Genomic DNA, 21,107 nt, shown 5'->3' with positions numbered 1-21,107 from the left:
ATGTAAACCCCAGACCACCTTGTCTTGGCGCGACTTCCCCGACTCACTCTCTTTCCCCCCGTGAGTCGTGGAACCTCGCCCGAGGGTGCCTGCAATAAAATCTGTTCTTGGACCCTCGCTTGCCTTGGCAGTCTCATTTCCTCTAGTTACTAAAAAACTTAACAGGCAATACTAGCCTCTATTTCGTAAGAAATAGTGAAAGTGAGTTAATAACTCAACATATTGTGCTCACTTGGGCAGCATGTATACCAAAAATTTGAACAATGCAAAGATTAGCATGCCCCCTGTGCTAAGAAGACATGCAAATTTGTGAAGTGTTCCATATATAAAAAAATAAAAATAACAAAACTAATTTGACATGTAACCCATTATTATTATTACAATTTTTTTTTTTCTTTGCAAAATCACTACACTTTCTATATTGGATCAGTAATAGAGGGAGCTGAGACTTTGGCGAGTTTTGTAAATAAAATAGATTTTGGCTTCAGCTGGGATAGAAAAAGATTGGATCCCTTGTAGAGCCTGGTGGGAGAGGTGCCAGGGTTCAAGAAATCAGGGGCCTCTTGGGCTCGAGGGCTGGGGGCTGGGGGCTGGGGTCCGGGGGCTGGGGGCTGGGGGTCGGAGGCTGGGCGTTCTGCACCAAGGCCTTCGCCTTCAAATGCTAACGAAGGTCACAGATGGGAATCAGCAGGCCCCACTACTTCCCTCAGCGGCCCATCCCCGCGGCCCACCCGCGGCCTCCTGAGGTTTCCCAGACCCTCCCTCCTCCACGTTTCCAGATCTGTGCTTAAACCGCTGTGGCTCTTGTCTCTGGTTCTGTGTGGCCCTTGGTCATCTTCCACTTCGAATCCGAAGATGCTCTCCTCGCTGCCTTTCACGGGCACCTGTCATTTCCTAATTTGGGGGGGTGGTGATGCAGGCACATGGCGGCTTCTAGCATCCCCCACCAAGCCCAAAGCACCTCTGCGGTGCTCCCAGGGGTGAGGCCTTCTAGTTCTTTGAACACAACGGTCTTGTAAGGTAGGTAGTATTGTCCCCATGGGGACCGAAGACCCAGGGTGAACGACAAGTGACAGAGCCAAGATTTAACCCAGGCCAGGGGGACTCCCTGACCAAGACCATTCCTCCTGACTACACAACACTTTAAAGGTAGGAGAGACACGTCTGTTTTTTATATCTTATTTTTAAGTAATAGCTACACCCAACATGGGGCTGACCTTCCAACCTGAGATCAAGAGTCCTGTGCTCTACCGCCTGAACCAGCCAGGAGCCCCTATAGGCAGGAGACATTTCTGATTGAAGGACTGATAGGGCAATTGGGTCAGGATGAGAGCGGGCTCCATGGAGGTCCTAAGAGACAGAGTTACTTGACAGAGACCTCAAATCCAGCCTGTTTCAGGGCCACAGCTTCTCTCCCAAGGCCTTGGTGGGACTTGTTCCCTGACACTAACAATCAATAGCTTTCAGGACCCCAGGGTGAGAGCACACTCGGGGCCCGCGAGAGCACACTCGGGGCCCGGGGCGAGAGCACACGTTGGCCTTCAGTTCCTGCTCTGACAGGCCTGACCACTGTCAAGTGCTTCTTTGCACTTGACACGTGCAGAATTACTTTGCGGTGGATTGTTAGGAAGCAGCTGGCGTGCCCTCTCTCCCCGGGAATGGTGTGCCGTCTCCAGCACGTTGGTCAAGTCCTGCTGGGCTGCGGAGGGAAGACCTAGTTGACTAGGGAGTAGGGATCATTCACCTGAGATCCGCTCTCACACCATCCACCGAGGTCAGTGCAGCCACAGGAATCATCCCCTGCATGTGCGTGTGCAGAGTGCTCTCATGGTCTCCTGAGGACCCTTACGCACCTTTTCTTCTTTCCTTGTCACAATCAACCTGTGGGATGTGCAGCTAGGGTAGGATGTGGGGTCCTATCCTGTCACAGGGAAGGAACCTGCAGTGGAGGCGGAGGCGGGCACTGCGGGCTCCGAGGCCCACCCACCCGCGGCGCCACGAAGGGGGACCCACGGCTACTCGGGCACATGGGTCTGGATTTCACACTCAAGTTATGCTGTGCAACTCTAGTTCCCCAGCTCGCAGTTTCTTCCCACCTCTGGGAAAAATCTTTTCCCTAGTCTGCAGCTTGAGTATGTGAATACTGACGGAAGGGCAGGATTAGCAAAGATCTTTAAAAATCCTGACAGCCAGGGCCCCTGGCCAGCTCAGGCCCTAGGGCAGGGGACTCAGGTCTGGAGCTCGGGACTCTAAGCTCCACGTTGGGTGGAAGGCTTATGTAGAAACAAACTAACACCAGACATCATACGCTGTGGATGGAACTATAACTTAGTGCTCTGTCTCTGAAAGACAGTTTGATAATGATCATTAAAAGCTTCTCAAATGGGGCAGCTCAGGGAGCGGAGGGGGGTGGGCAGCGGTTTGGGGCCTGCCTTTGGCCCGGGGCGCGATCCTGGAGACCCGGGATCGAATCCCACGTCGGGCTCCCTGCGTGGAGCCTGCTTCTCCCTCTGCCGGTGTCTCTGCCTCTCTCTTATGTCTTTCATGAATGAATAAGTAAAATCTTTTTTAAAATTTTATTTAGTTATTCATGATAGTCACACAGAGAGAGACAGAGAAGCAGAGACATAGGCAGAGGGAGAAGCAGGCTCCACGCAGGGAGCCCGACGTGGGATTCCATCCCGGGTCTCCAGGATCGCGCCCCGGGCCAAAGGCAGGCCCCAAACCACTGCGCCACCCAGGGATCCCAATAAATAAAATCTTTAAAAAACTTAAAAAAAAAAAAATAAGAGAGGCCTTTGTCAAGGTATTGTATCTGTGTTACCTAAAACATAATAAACACCTGAAATAATCTGGATATTCAGCAGGTCCAATAAATTAATATCCACAAGAAGATGAAATATTCCGCAGTGATCTTAAATGGAACTATGGGAGAATATTTAACAGTTTGAGGAAAGTTCACTGCTGTTGAGTGAGGAAAACCAAGTAACAAAATTTCAATCTGACTTTTAAAAAGCAGCTTGAAGTACAAAGCTCTGAGTAGTTATCTCTGAACCCTTCCTCCGTCTTCCCCTTCCCTGCCTTCTTTTTGTATTTTCCAGTCTTTTTCTCGGTAAACTTAATAAGCATGTGTGGCATTTGTGATCAGAAAACAAAAACCTGTGTGGAGGTTCCTCAAACAGTTAAAAATATACCTGCCCTACGACCCAGCAATTGCACTGTTGGGGATTTACCCCAAAGATACAAATGCAATGAAACGCCGGGACACCTGCACCCCGATGTTTATAGCAGCAATGGCCACGATAGCCAAACTGTGGAAGGAGCCTCGGTGTCCAACTGAAAGATGAATGGATAAAGAAGATGTGGTTTATGTATACAATGGAATATTACTCAGCTATTAGAAATGACAAATACCCACCATTTGCTTCAACGTGGATGGAACTGGAGGGTATTATGCTGAGTGAAGTAAGTCAGTCGGTGAAGGACAAACATTATATGTTCTCATTCATTTGGGGAATATAAATAATAGTGAAAGGGAATATAAGGGAAGGGAGAAGAAATGTGTGGGAAATATCAGAAAGGGAGACAGAACGTAAAGACTGCTAACTCTGGGAAACGAACTAGGGGTGGTGGAAGGGGAGAAGGGCGGGGGGTGGGAGTGAATGTGTGACGGGCACTGGGGGTTATTCTGTATGTTAGTAAATTGAACACCAATAAAAAATAAATTAAAAAAAAAGAAAATCAACTTATAACAATAAAAAATAAATAAATAAATAAAAATAATAAAATAAAAAGAAAACAAAAACCTTTCTTTTTTTAGATGAGACCGTAAGAATGAACCTCTTCGGAATCACTGCAAGTGGTGAATGGAGCTTGCAGCCGAGACCAGAAGCAGAGAAGAGGAAACAACTAAGTCTATGAGCTGCTACATCAGAAAATAACTTTCATTTTTTTATTATTTTTTCATATTCTTGTACTAAGAGGTCTTTTTTCTTTTCTTTTCTTTTCTTTTCTTTTCTTTTCTTTTCTTTTCTTTTCTTTTCTTTTCTTTTCTTTTCTTTTTTTTGCCACTTACCTAAAGAGGTTATTGAGATGGATTTTATAAGAAAAGTCAGCAATTAAGCTTCTTTGAAATTGGGCTGGTGCTTTCACCTCTCGTGGTTAGACTAGGTGAGCCCTGACGTCCTCCTGACACTGAGAGCCTCTGAAGAGGAGCAGGGTGGCAACGTCTGCCTTTGGCACCACCCTCCTGTCCCACAGTAAGCCGGGCCCCTCTTGCCCTGCATGGGGCCCTGTCCCAGAAGGCCTTGCTCCCCATCTCAAGCCCATCTGTCTGAGGTGTTTACTTTGATTTATAAATTAGAGATAGAGGGGTCCTTAGAAGCCCCTGCTATGAGAAAGAGGAGGCTGACCTATGCTTCTCATCGCTCCATACTCCTCTGTGTATCTCAGCTTGTCAGCAGTGGAGCACAGGAGTCTGGATGGTACCCAAAGACTGGGATGGTAATGGAGGTCGTTTAGCTACCCAAAGGTGCTTGGGACCCACAGAAATAATTTCAAATGATAATTTCAAGCATTGTGACCAACTACTGTCTAGGCTTATGATCCTTGTGTGTGTTTGTATGTGTGTTTTGACTTTTTAGATTTTTGTTTGTTTCCGCCATTGAAACAATTGGGGAAATTTTTTAAGGACAGGAGATATGAAGAATGTCAAACTGGATTAGAAGTGTGATCGGATGATGCATCACTGAAAGGAGTGTGATGTCATGGGAAATATAGCCACAATCTCACTGTTCTGAAAAGATAATGCTGTGGGGAGCAGAACTGGCACCCTGTACCTCATAAAGAGTCAGGTGATAGCATCTGTACCTGTGATTACTTAATGAAATAAGCACGTGATGAGGTGATGGGGGTGATGGGGCGAGGCATGGAGGATAGTCATTTTATGACACATGGTGTTTAAAAAGATGGGAACAGTTGATTGGAAGGGCTGAGTGCTCACTTGGGCAGCACTTGTAGTAGGAGTTAATTCCTCTTCTCTTCTCTTTTCCTTTCCCTATTTCTTCTACCTACAACTCCAACCAGATTTATTCTTCTCTTTTGGTCCCCCAAAGGCCATCTTGCCAATCTCAGTGCTATCAAGCTAGAATTGAGAATGGATAGTTTAATCTTTAGTGGCTTCAGGATGAAAGTTCAAAGTCTTCTTCATAGTAAACATAAACCCTTTATAGGTGAGTCTTGGTTACTTTTCTAGCTTTGTCACTAGCCACTCTCCTTTACATACACTGGTTTCCCATCACAGTGTTCCCCAGACCCACCACACTTTCATCATACCCGGAATAACAGATTGTTAGCTGTCCACTGAGTTCCTTTTCTCTTCCTTCTGGGAACACAGCCTTCTCTTGTAGTGGGCTGTTGCCATGTGACCAAGTTCTGGTCAGTGGAATATAGAAATGATTGTGCACCACTTTCAGACCAGGGAAACCTTATACACACAACCTTTCACATTTCCTTCTGTAGTGACCTGGGAAGCCTTCAATTGAAGAAGGTTGAGTCCTAAGATGGGAGAAGCCCAGCTCATTTATACTCACTTGGAAGAGAGACTCCCATCAAACTTAGTCTTGGATTTGGCTTTATTATTATTATTTTTCAAGACTCTATTTATTTATTCATGAGAGACACAGAGAGAAAGAGAGAGGCAGAGATATAGGCTGAGGAAGAAGCAGGCTCCCTCTGGGGAGCCCAATGTGGAACTCGATCCCTGGACCCCAGAATCAACCTGAGCTGAACGCTCAACCACTGAGCTACCCAGGTGCCTGGGTTTGGCTTTAAGTAAGAAATAAACATCTATTGCAGTGAATCACTAAGACTTAGAGATTTATGTATTATAGATTATCTTAAATAATCTACCTGGTGAACTATTCTTGCTTCAAGGCTCTCTTCACATGCCTTCTTTAGAAAGCTTTTTCTGATTCCCCTAGGCAGGAGTCATTCTATCTTTTTTTTTTTTTTAAAGGAGATTCTTTTTTTTTTTTTTAGATTTTATTTATTCATGAGAGAGAGAGAGAGGCAGAGACACAGGCAGAGGGAGAAGCAGGCTCCATGCACCGGGAGCCCGACGTGGGACTCAATCCCAGATCTCCAGGATTACGCCCCGGGCCGAAGGCAGGCACCAAACCGCTGAGCCACCCAGGGATCCCCTCTTTTTTTTTTTTTTTTTAAAGATTTTATTTATTTATTCATGAGAGACACAGAGATAGAGAGGGGCAGAGACACAGGCAAAGGGAGAAGCAGGCTCCATGCAGGGAGCCCGATGTGGGACTCGATCCTGGGACTCCTGTATCAGGCCCTGGGCCGAAGGCAGGCGCCAAACCGCTGAGCCACCCAGGCGTCCCATTCTTTCTGATGCCCTTCAAATAAGCATCACTTAGCACTACTTCCACCCCCCAATACTTATTGATGTATCGGTCTTCATTTTTTTTTAAGATTTTATTTATTTATTCAGGAGAGACACAGAGAGAGAAAGAGAGAGAGAGAGAGAGAGAGGCAGAGACATAAGCAGAGGGAGAGAGAAGCAGGCTCCCCGTAGGGAGCCTGACGCGGGACTGGATCCCAGGTTTCCAGGATCACATCCTGGGCCAAAGGTGGCGCTAAACCGCTGAGCCACCTGGGCTGCCCATGCATGGGTCTTCAGATTTAACCATCAACTCAATGGAAGCAGAGATACTGATGTTTGCAATTCTAAATTTTAGCAGAATGATAGATAGTAGGTGTACGGTATGTAAAAATTCTAGATTTTCACAGTGAGTGATAGTAGGTGTGCAGCATATAAAAATGGACTCATCCACAAGTATGAGTTCTTTCTATGTGCTAGATACTGTTCTAGCACTGGGAATAAAGCAGTGGGCAAAAGAAATATAAATCCCTGTCCTTGACATTTTAAAGGCTGATTTCTACAGTGTTTGAGACATTTGCCTCCCTGTATTTTAAGGACTGATTTAAACTGGGACTTAAATACTAATTTGACATTACAGAGATGAGCGTGTAAAAGACCACTGCCACCTTCAGATGGTGTTACAATGTTAAACAATTCCATAAGCTAAAAAAGATTTAAAAAAATACAAACTCTGTAGTCACGGAGCTTGCGTTGCAGTGGGAGAACTAGATATTAAGTAAGCACAAGTAGAGTACCTATCCTGGCAATGTGTGCCAGAGAGGAAAACAAACCAGGGAGGGAGGATTGGAAGGACAGGGTCAGAGTGCAATTTTATTTTATTATTATTTTACCTTTATTTTATTTTTAAGTAACCTTTACACACAATGTAGGCCTCAAACTCACAACCCCGAGATCAAGAGTCATATGCTACACCGACCAAGCCAGCCAGGCACCCACGAGTCTAATTTTTTTTTTTTAAGATTTTATTTATTTATTCACGAGAGACACAGGGAGAGGCAGAGACACAGGCAGAGGGAGAAGCAGGCCCGATGAGGGACTCAATGAGGAACTCCATTCATCTGGAACCCAGGACCCAGGATCATGCCCCGAGCCAAGCCAAGGCAGACACTCAACCACTGAGCCACCTAGATGTCCCCCCAGGAGTCTAAATTTGAATAAGTAGTTCTTAGCAGGCCCCACTGAGAAAAGAGTGTTGTAGCAAATATATGAAAGAAGTAAAGCCCTAAGCTATGCAGTGTTTGAGGGGAAAGTATTCCAGACATGGCTGGAGCAGAATGAGTGAGGGGAATAAAAGAGATGAAGTAAAAGGGGGTGTGCGGGTGTGTGTGTGTGTGCCCGCGCATGCATGTATATAGGGAAGGAAGGCAGGATGCATATACACTTTTGACAGACTTTGGTTTGTACTCAGAGGGAAGTGGGGAACTACTTCAGTATTTGAAATAAGGAAGTGATCTGATCGGATGCACATTTTAACAGGTTCACTCTGACCACTGTATTGGGAGGAGACTGTGTAGAGTGTCAGAGGCAAGAAAAAGACAAGTCACAAGGTTATTGCAAGAATCCAGGTAAAAAACAATGGTAACTTGAGCCAGCATTCTATTTTGGATGTATTTTCATGGTATGACTTGTTGACAGATCCAATGTGGAATATGAGAAAGAAGTCAAAGATGACTCCAACATTTTTGAACCGAGCAACTGAAAGAATAGAGGTACAATTTAAGGAGACGAGAAAACTCTAACAGCAGCGAGGTAGATCTGGAATTGAGGTTTGGACTCCTACCTAATAGGCCTATAGTCACGTTTAAGTAGAAATGTTGAGTAGCTAGAGGTGTGTGTTACATATCTGAAATGGAGACATATGGACTAGAATTACAGATTTGGGAATTGTCTGCATAAAGATGGTATTTAAAACCACATGACTGAATTAGATCACCAAAGGAAATGGTGTATATTGAAAAGAAAAGAAGGCCAAGGACAAAACCAGGGGCACTCTAGAGTGTAGAGTTCAGGCAGGTGAGTAAGAAGCAGAAAAAAATGAACTCCTTATGAGTTGCCAGTGGGTAGGGGGAGAAATCAAGACAAAAGTGGTCCTGGAGGCCAAGTGCATATAGCATTCAAGCAGGAGAACTCAATTGTGTACAATTTCACGGTTAGGTTAAGTAACTTGAAGTCAGAATTGACCAAAGGATTGACCAAATGAAGATCACCGCTAACCTTGTTCAGAGTGTTTGTTCAATGAATGACTGAATGAATGTGACTTTTCCACCATTTATATTTGGCCAAGACCCAAGTGCAGGGACTAGATCTTTGTTTCTCCAGGAAGAGTTTGATGAGTTTGATAAATGGTTGTAGAATTGACTGAATGAAATGGCTTCTCCCTCAGTGTCTGGTCTCTTCCATTTCTTACTTTATTTTCCTTAGAATTGTAGAGGGAGGAAAACTGCACAAAGGTCCCAATTCCTGGAAGCCAGGCTATCTGGAATTGGCTGTGCTTATTTCTCTGTACTGTACAACAGCACCATACAATACCCTCAACCCTTCGGGGCAAAGAGGTCATCAACATCAAAAAACAAATCACTGGAAAACATGGGCAAGCTGACTTAAATAATATAGTTCATTTAGTCAGGCTGTTGGGAGAAACCATGCTCATGAGATAATTAACTTAGAGCATTGCTCAATAAAATATTTTCTTTGAAATGTTAATGATTCAAGGCATATTTACATAAAATACCAGTGAAAATTTAAGTCGAAACGGCCAGAGTTTTATGCATTGTTCTCTGCAAAGAGGAAGACTCTGACTGGGCCACTCTATATAAGGGAAGGGAGAAGAAATGTGTGGGAAATATCAGAAAGGGAGACAGAACATAAAGACTCCTAACTCTGGGAAACGAACTAGGGGTGGTGGAAGGGGAGGAGGGGGGGGTGGGGGTGAATGGGTGACGGGCACTGAGGGGGGCACTTGACGGGATGAGCACTGGGTGTTATTCTGTATGTTGGTAAATTGAACACCAATAAAAAATAAATTTATTATAAAAAAATAAATTTGAGAATATAAAATTAAAAAAAAAGAAACTACCTGTTTTTTAAGTATTTCCTCTATACTAGGAACTGTGCTAAGAGAAGCATTTATGGGCATTTAGCAACTAAATCTTTACAACCACCCCACAGGAAAGGTACTTTGGACATCTTCAGATTTTAGACATAAGAAATAGACTACAGATATCAAAATGGAGCCTTGGAAAGATTGATGGGACATCATAGAGATGAGTATCTTTCCTAGTGAGTGACCCTTGGGAGAGTATTGATCCTCATGAGAACTGTCCCCTGGACAGGATGAGTTAGACCCCTGTGCTGCTTCTAGAAGGCAATTTTTCCTGTGAAGGAAAGAGCGCAGAAGCTGAGGCAAGTGGCCCTGGCAGACAGCATCCTGAGAGCTAGTTTACAGATTGGGGGTGTAAAGAAGTCTGCAGAGAGAAAGGAAGGAAAGAAAAAGACTATCTGTTGAACTTTCACCATGCATCAAACATGATCATAATTTATTTTATCCTCAAACCCCTTTAAGCTTCAAAAATATTAACTCCGTTTTATAAAGCTTCAAGAGGGTAATTTTTCTAATGTCACACAAATGTTAGCAAGGAGAGAAACCAGATTTTGCCCACAGAGTTACAGGATTTCAAGGCTAGCCGCTTACCACATTCCCCAAAGAACTGGAGACATAGAGATGCCCTACTGAAAGGCAGCCATTAGAAGGAATTCTGGGTGGCTCAGACCTTAAGCATCTGACTCCTGGTTTCAGGTCATGATTTCAGGGTCCTGAGATTGAGCCCCACATGGGACTCCATGCTCAGTATGGAGTCTGCTTGTCCCTCTCCCTTGGCTCTTCCCCCCACTGTCTTTCACTCATAAATAAATAGAATCTTATATTAAAAAAAAAAAAAAAAAAAAAAACAGTTATCCCTGGGTGGCGCAGTGGTTTAGCGCCTGCCTTTGGCCCAGGGCGCGATCCTGGAGACCCGGGATCGAATCCCACGTCAGGCTCCCGGTGCATGGAGCCTGCTTCTCCCTCTGCCTATGTCTCTGCCTCTCTCTCTCTCTCTCTGTGCCTATCATAAATAAATAAAAAATTAAACAACAACAAGAATTCTGGACACTTTTTCCTGGCCATTCTTGGCTGTATGTGTGTTGAGAGGCTTAACCAACTGAGCCACCCAGGTGCCCTACCCTCTACCTATTTCTTGGGACTACCAGCTCCCGGTGTGGGGTAGGCCCTGCTAGAGGCATTTATAGTACAAGGATTAATAGAAAGTGGCAGTCAGGAGCACCTGGGTGGCTCAATTGGTTAAGCATCTGCGTTAGGCCAGCTCATGATCCCAGGCTCCCTGCAGAGCCCGAGCCCGGAGCCTGCTCCTCTCTCTGCTTGCTGCTTCCCCTGCTTATGCTCCCTGCCAAATAAATAAAATCTTTTTAAAAAGAAAGAAAAGAAAAGAAAAAAGAGGCGGCCATAGACTAGATATTAAATGTGGGGAGCGTTTATAAACTGTGCCTATAAACTGCATAACTGTGAGCAATTTACCCTGCCTTTCTAAACTCCATTTCCTCATCTGTAAAATGGCAATAATGAGCATACGTAATGCGCAGTTCGCTGTTAGCATTAAATCAGTTCCAAGTCATTAGCTCTTGGCACTTAACGTGGCTGTCCCAACTATCACCTCCCTGCTGCATCTCACGGAAGAGGAAATGAGCCTAGAAGGTGGTGAAGCGGTTTGTTGGAGGCGGCAGCTAGTTCACAGGGAGCGGAAACGTAATTCCAGATTCTCCGCCTCTCACCTCCGGCCGGGCCCTCCTTCCTGCTCCCTTCTGCCTCGTCGGTCTCCGCAGCCACCGTCTTGCCTCTGCAGGTTAAGAACTCATCCCTTAAAAAATAAAAAAATAAAAAAAACCAACAACTCGCGACTCATCCCCCAGTGCCCGCTGCACCGGGAAGCCTCTACCAATTACCAACGACCAAGTCCCTGAGTTCGGGCCGGCTTTATTCCGTTTAGCAAAGGGGAGGAGAAGGGACGGCGACCCCGGGTCCCCAGGAGTGATTAAAGGGTAAGGGTGGTTCTAGGAATGGCCGAGTCTACAGGAACGCGGGGTCCCACGTTCCTGCCGGGTGCGTCCCGAGACGCGGCTACTTCAGCGGCAACCCCCACTCCCCGGCTCCCCCACGGGGCTCCCCCTCCCCGCGGCTCCTCCTCCCCCTGGGGGCTCCCCCTCCCCCTGGGGGCTCCCCCTCCCCCTGCGGGCTCCCCCCCACTCCCCCTCTCCCCTCCCCCTGGGGGCTCCCCCTCCCCCTGGGGGCTCCCCCTCCCCCTACGGGCTCCCCCCTCCCCCTCCCCCTCCCCCTGGGGGCTCCCCCTCCCCGTGCGGGCTCCCCCCCCCGCTCCCCTTCCCCTCCGCTCCCCCTTCCCCCTGCGGGCTCCCCGTCTCCCTGGGGGCTCCTCCTCGCCCTGGGGGCTCCCCCTCGCCCTGCGGGCTCCTCCTCCCCCCGCAGCCCTGCGCCTGCGGCGCGTGGGCGGGAGCGCCGGGAGCCCCCCGGCAGGGGGCGGGGCCGGGGCCGGGGCGGGGCCGAGCGCAGGTGCGCCGGGAGGCTCGGGTTTCACTGAAACTTCTGGTCTCGGGGAGCGGCGCGCAGGCTGGGACTGCGGCGGGTGAGACCGGCGAGGCGGGCGGAGCGGCGGCGACCCCGGGCCCGGCCGGCGGCGGGCAGCAGGAGGATGCGAAGCGTGCGCGCCGCGCGGCTGCTGGGGGTGGCCGTCCTGCTGGCGGCCGCTGTCCCCGGCAGTGGCAGCGTGCAAGGTGAGCAGCTGGGTGGGGAGGGCTCCTGCGGCTAAGGAGCCGGGGCTGCACCCGGGCAGGTGCGCGCAGGGCATCCCCTCCCGGCGTCGCGGGCCGAGCGGCGGGCGCGGGGCGGGGAGCGGAGCGAAGGGGCGCTCGCCGCGGGCGCGATCCAGGGGCCTGAGGCCTCAGCGTCCCGGCCCCGGGGCCCCTGGGCGTCGGCGGGTGCAGCGCGGGGGGAGCCCGAGGCCCGGGGCGCCCACCTCGCCTCCTGCGACCCCCTTTTCCGCCCTTGGAACCTCCTCCTCGGGGTGCGCGGAGCTGCTGGGACGGGGGCACGGCCCGGGGCAGGGCGCACCGTCGGGCGGGGCCTCGAGCTGAAGGCGCTGGAGGCGCTCGGGCGTCCCGCGAGTTACAGGTGGAACCTTCTTGGGCCTCTCGTTCGGCCGGGAGACCTTGGCCCTGCGCCTCCGTCCGCGGTGCCACGGCGCCCAGGTGCCCCAGGTGCGTGTGCCCCGGCCGCCTGCGGGGCGGGGCGCGGGGGGCGCGGGGCGGGGCCGCCGACAGGTGCGCGGTCCCTTGGGCAGCCGGGGTACCCTGAGGACGGAGGTTCTCATTTCCCTGCGAAGTTTGCTGACCTGCTGTAAAAAGGCAGTTTCTCGCTTTTATCTTCTTCATAAAAGCGCTGTAAAACAGCAAGTCACTGTCGATTCGAATGAGACCGCAGAATGTGGTTCTTTTCCCTCCGGAGGTGAACGGCTGCTGTAGGTGCTGCGTGCCCTGTACTGGCCGGCGTTAGGGGGAAGGCATCCGTTTGTTACCAGCTGTGCTGAACGCTTTTCGTTTGGCCTTTGTCTTTTAAAGTTGGAAACGTGAAAATCGGAGGTAAAGCTAAGTATGTGCACACATTTAAGAAAATACGCAGGTGTGGGGGATCCCTGGTGGCTCAGCGGTTTAGCGCCTGCCTTTGGCCCAGGGAGCGATCCTGGAGTCCCGGGATCGAGAGGAGATCGAGTCCCATGTCGGGCTCCTGGCATGGAGCCTGCTTCTCCCTCCTCCTGTGTCTCTGCCTCTCTCTCTCTATCTCTCTCTCTCTATGTCTATCATAATAAATAAATAAATAAATAAATAAATACATACATACATCTTAAAAAAAAAAAGAAAAGAAAATACGCAGGTGTAGATGATGCTTCTCTGATTCAGGCGGCTCCCTGGGAGGCTGGCCCTGAGTATCTGGCTGGTGGTTGTTTACAAATTGATGGGGCTGGGGGCAGGGGAGGGGAGCACTGATTCCTGAAGAATATGTTCAACTTGTTTAACAACAAAAAAATCAAGTTACTTGTTAACTGGAACTATTTAATATTGCACCTTGAGGGCTTTTTTTCTCCACATACTTTTGTTCCGGTTGCATGGCAACTTCCCCAAATGGGTGAGTTACATGACAGACTTAGGGTAGATGGAGCTTTCCCCCCAGTTTGAAACTAGATTGACTATATGATTAAGAAACAGAGCATCTCCGAGTTTTTCTGCCCCTTAGCATACCTCTTTGCTCATCCCCTTTTAGCTTGACCCATACACAGGCGCCTCAGTGTGCTGCAGGGCAAATACTACGTTTGATTTTCTTTCCCGTCTTTTTTGGATCTCACCCAGAAGACTTAGAATACCCCCTTGTCATCTTACAGATGGGGGCCCCTGAATTGGGGGTGGGAGCAAGGAAAACACTCTATCAGACCACGTACGCATTCCTACCCAACAGTAACTGATAAGTATTTGTGTGTGTGTGTGTGTGTGTGCGTTTTCTCATTTATTCATGAGACACAGAGAGAGACCGAGAGACAGTCAGAGACACAGGCAGAGGGAGAAGCAGGCTCCATGCAGGGAGCCCGATGTGGGACCCGATCCTGGGCCTCCAGGATCACACCCTGCGGGCTAATCTGCTGAGCTACCCAGGCATCCCGGTATCTGTGTTCATATGTTTGATCCCTCTCCCAGTAGATCGTAAACTCTGGGAGGCCAGGGCCCTAGTGTCATCTTCATCACCATGGTCCAGCAGTCTCATTCTCTAAAGGACCTCAGTAAATACTGAATGAGGAATGAAGTGAGTGGACTTGCCTAGAGTGGCCGGGTAGGGGGTGGCAGTTGGGCATTTATGTGAGCTCATTTTAGGCACTTGCTTCTTTCTGCCACGTCACAAGCCTGGGAAGTCCCCCACGATGCATTCTATTTTTCTTTTGGAGACTCAAGCTTCTTTTTTTTTTTTTTTAAGGATGATTTTTTTAAAAAAGGTTTTATTTATTTGAGAGAGAGCATGCAAGCCAGAGCCAGGGGGAGAGGCCCAGGCAGAGGTAGAGGGAAAAGTAGAGGGAAAAGTAGACTCCTGCTGAGCAGGGAGCCCACAGGGAGGCTCCAGCCAGGAGCCCTGGGACATGACCTGAGCCAAAGGCGGAGGCTTAATGGGGCTGAGGCACCCAGGCACCCCAGAGACTGAAACTTCTGTTCCCTTTGTCATTGATTAAGAATTGTACAAGCAGTATGTGCTCTAGACAAGCTCTATGAGAGCAATATGAGCACCATTGCGGGAAGGGGCAGAGGGAGAGGGAGAGAGAGTCCTAAGCAGCCTCCCCACAAAATTTTTTTAATTAAACTTGGGGCTCCTGGGTGGCTCAGTGGGTTAAGTGCCCAACTCTTGATCTCAGCTCAGGTCTTGATCTCGGCATCACGAGTTCATGCCCTGATTTGGGATCCATGCTGGATGTGGATCTTACTTAAAAAAAAAAAAAAAATCATTTTCAGTACCCAAAATAAACCACTGCTGGCATTTTGGTTTGTATCCTTTCCTGTGCTTTCATACATCCAGTCATTAAAATATGTACTTAAAACATAGAAAAAAAATTTTTTAAAGATTTTATTCATTTATTCATGAGAGACAAAGAGAAGAGAGGCAGAGACACATGCAGAGGGAGAAGCAGGCTCCATGTAGGGAGCCTGACGTGGGACCCGATCCCGGGCCTCCAGGATCACACCCTGGGCCGAAGGCGGTGCTAAACCGCTGAGCCACCTGGGCTGCCCAAAACATAGAAAATTTTTTTGTGAAGTGCCTGGGTGGCTTCATCTGTTAAGCTATGGACTTTTGGTTTTGATCTCACGGATGGAAGGATGAAACCCTGCCTCTTGCTCCTGCCCCCGGCCCCCTCCATGGGCATCCTCTCTCAAATAAATAAATAAATAAATCTTAAAAAAATATTTTTGTATAGTATTGGATTATAGAAACATCAGTATCATGTCAGTAAATATAAAACATCTTTTTAAAAATATTTTTATTTATTTATTTATTTATTTATTTATTTATTTATTTATTTATGAGTGCACCTGCCTGCTTCCTGTGCTTGAAAGGAAGCAGAGGGGGAGGGAGAGAGACAAGCAGACCCTGCACTGAGTGCAGAACCCCACCCTGGGCTCAATCCCAGGACTCTAGATCATGACCTGAGCCAAAAATAAGAGTCAGTCGCTTCACTGACTGAGCCACTAGGTGCCCCTAAATATGAAACACTTTTTTTAAAAAAGATTTTTAATTTATTTATTCATAGAGCTAGAGAGGCAGAGACACATGCAGAGGGAGAAGCAGCTCCATGCAGGGAGCCCGATGTGGGACTCCATCCCGGGACCCCAGGATCACTCCCTGAGCCAAAGGCAGACACTCAACTGCTGAGCCACCCAGACATCCCAATATGAAACATTTTTAAACTCTACAACATGTTATAGGAAGATTTATCATAATTTTTAAAGTAATCTTCTGTGAATAGGCACATGGGGTATTTCCAGTGTTATGTAAAAAGAGAGAATACTGTAATGAACGGGAAAATGAGACTACGTAAGTGTTTGGTTTCTTGCTTGCCTTGTGCATGGTTACCAGTTAACCTGGATAGATGGCGTTTTGGTGAAGTCTATGTTTGACCACCTTATGGTTTTATTAGCTAGGCAAGTGTTGAGAAGAAAACAGTTCATTCTGAAAGAACACATGAAAATTTGCTAATGTATACCTAGGGAGGGGTCTCTGGTAATTGAAGCTTTTAATTTTCAGCCTGTGTTCCCACAGGTTGGAAGCAAATAGATTTGGGGTGAGGGGATCCTAGGGAAAAGGATACAAGAGGAGAGTTGCAAAGTACTTGGTTTGATGGGGAGGGTGGACCACAGAAGGATGCTTAAAATAACAAGTAGAAGTTTTAAGATTTATATACTTAGTTCTTTTATAAAGTAGAGGGAGGAGAGGTAGAGGAGGGAAAGAGAGAATCTGGAGCAGGATCCCAGATGAGCATGGAGCCTCATCTCAAAACCCTGAGACTGTGACCTGAGCTAAAGCCAAGAGTCAAATGCTCCATTGACTGAGCCACTCAGGTGCCCCACAAGTAGTAGTTTTAAAGTTAAGAGTTTTCCATGCATTTCTCCCAAAAGTTGCATGAATCAGAAGTGTTTTAAAACAGCGAAAATCCCCCATTCTCTCTTCAGTCCCAATAGACTTTCATGCACAAATATGTATATTTTGTAACAATAGAAGGATTTTATTATATACACTCTGACAGTTTTTATTTTTATTTTTTTACCTTTACCTGCTCAAGGTCAGCATAGGGCAATCTTTCCATACTTTTATTTTTTTTATTTTTTAAAAATATTTTATTTATTTACTCATAGAGACACAGAGAGAGAATGAGAGGCCAAGACATAGGCAGAGGGAGAAGCAGGCTCCACCCAGAGAGCCTGACTGGGACTTGATCCAGGGTCTCCAGGATCATGCCCTGGGCTGCAGGCGGCACTAAACCGCTGCGCCACTGGGGCTGCCCTTTCCATACTTTCATAGGGAGAATATTATTCATTGTAGACGTGTCATAAGTTTTTGAACTAATCTCCATTTTATAATTAATTTTAAATAATCTCTGCCCAAACTGGGGCTTGGACTCACAACTTAGAGATCAAGAGTTGCATGCTCTACCAACTGAGCCTGGCACCCCAAATTAGTCTCCTTCTTAATGGTTGTTGAGACTAACTCTTTTTTTTTTTTTTTTTTAATTTATTTATGATAGTCACACGGGGGGGGGGGGGGGGCGGCAGAGACATAGGCAGAGGGAGAAGCAGGCTCCATGCACCGGGAGCCCGACGTGGGATTCGATCCCGGGTCTCCAGGATCGCGCCCTGGGCCAAAGGCAGGCACCAAACCGCTGCGCCACCCAGGGATACCTATTTACTTTTTTTAAAGATTTTATTTATTTATTCATGAGACAGAGAGAGAGGCAGAGACACAGGCAGAGGGAGAAGCAGGCTCCAAGCAGGGAGCTCGACGTGGGACTCGATCCCGGGACTCCAGGATCATGCCCTGGGCCGAAGGCAGGTGTTCAACTGCTGAGTCACCCAGACATCCCCCGCCCCAACTTTTTTTTTTTTTTTTTTTTTATTAAAGTGGTAGCTTTATACAATAAAAATTTATTCACTCACAGTTTTGGGAGTCAGAAGTCTGAAATCAAGGTGTCAGCACCTCTGAAGGCTCTCGGGGAGAATCTGTTCCTTGTTTCCTCCAGCTTATTGTGGTTGTTGGTGTTCCTTGGCATTCGTTGGCTTGTCTCTCAGCATTATTTCAACTTCTATCTCCATTTTCATACTGTTTTATTTTCTTTTTTTTTTTTTAAAGATTTATTTATGATAGAGAGGCAGAAACACAGGAGGAAGGAGAAGCAGGCTCCATGCCAGGAGCCCGACGTGGGACTCGATCCCAGGTCTTCAGGATCGCACCCTGGGCCAAAGGCAGGCGCCAAACTGCTGAGCCACCCCCCAGGGATCCCTCATACTGTTTTCTTCTTTCAGTCTTCTGTTTCTCTCAATTCTCCCTTTGCCTTTCTCTTATAAAGACACTTGTCATTGGATTTAGGGCCCACCCAGATAATCCAGAATGATTTTCTCATCTCAAGATCCTTAATTACATCTGCAAAGATCCTTAAAAAAAAAAAAAAAAAGATTATTTATTTATTTATTTACTTGAGAGTTCACTCACAGGAGTGCATGAGCAGGGGACGGGGCAGAGGGAGAGGGAGAGAGAATCTCAAGCAGACTCCCCATGGAGCACAGAGCCTGATGCAAGACTTAATCCTATGATCCTAAGATCATGACCTAAGCTGAAATCAAGAGTTGGATATTCAACTGTCTGAGCCACCCAGTTGCCCCCAAAAGATCTTTTTTCTAAACAAGGTAATGATCACAGATTCTAGGGATTAGGTCATGGACATCTCATTTTAGGAGCTACCTCTCAATCTACTACAGTAAACAAAAAATGAAGTACTGGCTTCTATACCCTTTATTCCTCTACCAAAGCTAACAGCCGTTAGTTCTTAACAGGGAAACCTCAAGAGAAGTGAACAGTCCTGCTGAACTCAGGTGCAAAGCTAGGAGAGGAAATGAGGAATGACTAAGCATAAAAATTATCAAATACACTTGTGAGTAGTTTAACTCTCCCCCTGGCATGCTGTGATGCAATTTGCTATGTTTTCTCTGCGTGGTGAAGACACTCAGAATTCCTCAGAATTAGTGTCATCAAGTTGTCCCTCATTTTCTTCTTCTTTTGTTTATTTATTTTTTAAACAAGGGAATGTTTAAAGATTTCATTTATTTGAGAGAGAGAGCGAGCGAGCAAGACCAAGACAGAGAAGCAGGCTCCCCACTGAGCAAAGAGCCCAATACAGGGCTCCATCTCCAGACCCTGGGAATTGTGACTCAAGCTGAAGGCAGACATTAAACCAACTGAGCCACCCAGGCGTGTAGTTAGGCAGGATGTAGGCTACATATGCCATTTGTTTGTGGTTCCTGAAGTTTAATGTGACTATGGTGATGATGACATAAAATGTTAAGCTTGTCCTGGTACTTGCTTGAAAGGGCACACATTTGTCTGAACACAAATAGTACACTGACCCATTCAGTAACTCTGAGGCCAGACTTGCCTGCCAGTTGGCCTCCATAGGAAGGTTCCAGGAGGCCCACACAGAAGCAGGGGAATCCCTGCCCATGGCTTGCGCTCTTCTTGTGGGTGGAGAGGGAATGTCCCTTGTGCTCCTTGAATTGAAATCTTGCTATTTCAGACTTTGGAATTGGGAATGACTGATACGCCAAGCTGGATCCTGTGCCAGCCAGAGTGAGATAGATGGCCGTTATAACAACAGTTAGGAACTACTAACTGTGGGTAGTTTGTAAAAAATAAATTGAAATACTGTCAGGTTTTTTTGAGTCCTAGAAATCAATGTTCTATTTCACATGTACCCCACAACCTTCCTGTAAAAACAAACAAATAAAAAACCATTGTAAACAACAAAGAAATCAACAAAACCCATAATCCCATCACCCAAAGAAAGCACTTCTAAGTCTTTTATATACTCCTTCTGCTTTGTCTAAAGTACTTTTAGACAAAGATTTTATTTACTTATTTGACAGAGAAGAGCATGTGTAAGCAGGGGTGGGGAGGGGGAAGGAGAGGGAGCGAATCTCAAGCAGACTCGAAGCTGAGCGTGGAACAAGTGGGGCTCAATCTCACGACCCTGAGATCATGACCTCAGCTGAAACGAAGAGTCAGACACCTAACCAGCTGAACCACCCGGGTGCCCCAAAGTACGTTTATGTAAACAATTACTACTAAAAGATTGATCTCTGTACTGACACTTGTCTGCTTTGCCTTTTTTGTATAGGAACCAATAGAACCTCTAAAGGAAGAAGTCTCATTGGTAAGACTGACAGCTCGTTGCAGATCACTGGGAAAGGAGTTACAGTGGAACAAGGCTTTTCTGTGGATGACGTCTCTTCCTCCATCCTCACTGGAAAACTGACTACTGTCTTTCTCCCAACTGTCTACACAATTGTATTTATGGTTGGTTTGCCAAGCAACGGCATGGCTCTGTGGGTCTTTCTCTTCCGGACGAAGAAGAAGCACCCTGCTGTGGTGTACATGACCAACCTGGCCTTGGCAGACCTCCTTTCTGTGGTCTGGTTCCCGCTGAAGATCGCCTACCACATCCATGGCAACAACTGGGTTTATGGGGAAGCCCTTTGCAAGGTACTCATTGGCTTTTTCTATGGCAACATGTACTGCTCCATTCTCTTCATGACCTGCCTCAGTGTGCAACGGTATTGGGTCATCGTGAATCCCATCGCGCACCCCGCGAGGAAGGCAAACATCGCCTTGGGAGTCTCCCTGGGGATATGGCTGCTGATACTGCTGGTTACCATCCCCCTGTATGTCGTGAGGCAGACTATGCACATTCCAGCCCTTAACATCACGACCTGCCATGATGTCTTGCCTGAGGAAGTGTTGGTGGGGGACATGTTCAATTATTTCCTCTCTCTGGCCATCGGAGCCTTCCTATTCCCAGCCTGCCTCACGGCCTCTGCCTATGCGCTGATGATCAGAACACTCCGCTCTCCTGCTATGGATGAAAACTCGGGAAAGAAGAGGCAGAGGGCCATCAAGCTCATTGTCACCGTCCTGGCCATGTACCTGATCTGCTTTACCCCCAGTAACCTTCTGCTCGTGGTACATTATTTCATGATTAAAACCTGGAGCCAGAGCCACGTCTATGCCCTGTACATGGTGGCTCTCTGCCTGTCCACCCTTAACAGCTGCATTGATCCCTTCGTCTATTACTTTGTTTCACAAGACTTCAGGGACCACGTCAAGCACGCTCTCCTTTGTCGGAGTGTCCGTTCTGTCAGGCAGATGCAAGTATCCCTCACATCAAAGAAATTCTCCAGGAAATCCAGCTCTTATTCTTCAAGCTCAACCAGTGTCAAAACCTCTTACTGA

At 47.3% G+C, this 21,107-nt stretch overlaps 1 protein-coding gene and 1 non-coding gene across 2 annotated transcripts; both read left to right on the top strand.

Moving 5' to 3' along the window:
- Window positions 1-224: 224 nt before the first annotated feature.
- On the top strand, window positions 225-329 carry LOC119871327. The gene has a single exon (XR_005357439.1). It is a non-coding gene; the product is annotated as a U6 spliceosomal RNA (small nuclear RNA).
- An 11,887-nt stretch (window positions 330-12,216) lies between these two features.
- F2RL1 (F2R like trypsin receptor 1) lies at window positions 12,217-21,107 on the top strand. The gene is made up of 2 exons (NM_001145991.1): window positions 12,217-12,298; window positions 19,996-21,107. Exons 1-2 carry the CDS (start codon window positions 12,217-12,219, stop codon window positions 21,105-21,107), a joined length of 1,194 nt encoding a protein of 397 aa, NP_001139463.1.

The sequence above is a fragment of the Canis lupus genome, chromosome 3 (genome assembly GCF_011100685.1).
Source record: "Canis lupus familiaris isolate Mischka breed German Shepherd chromosome 3, alternate assembly UU_Cfam_GSD_1.0, whole genome shotgun sequence".
NCBI lineage: Eukaryota > Metazoa > Chordata > Mammalia > Carnivora > Canidae > Canis > Canis lupus.
This window is presented reverse-complemented; position numbering and strand designations above follow the sequence as displayed.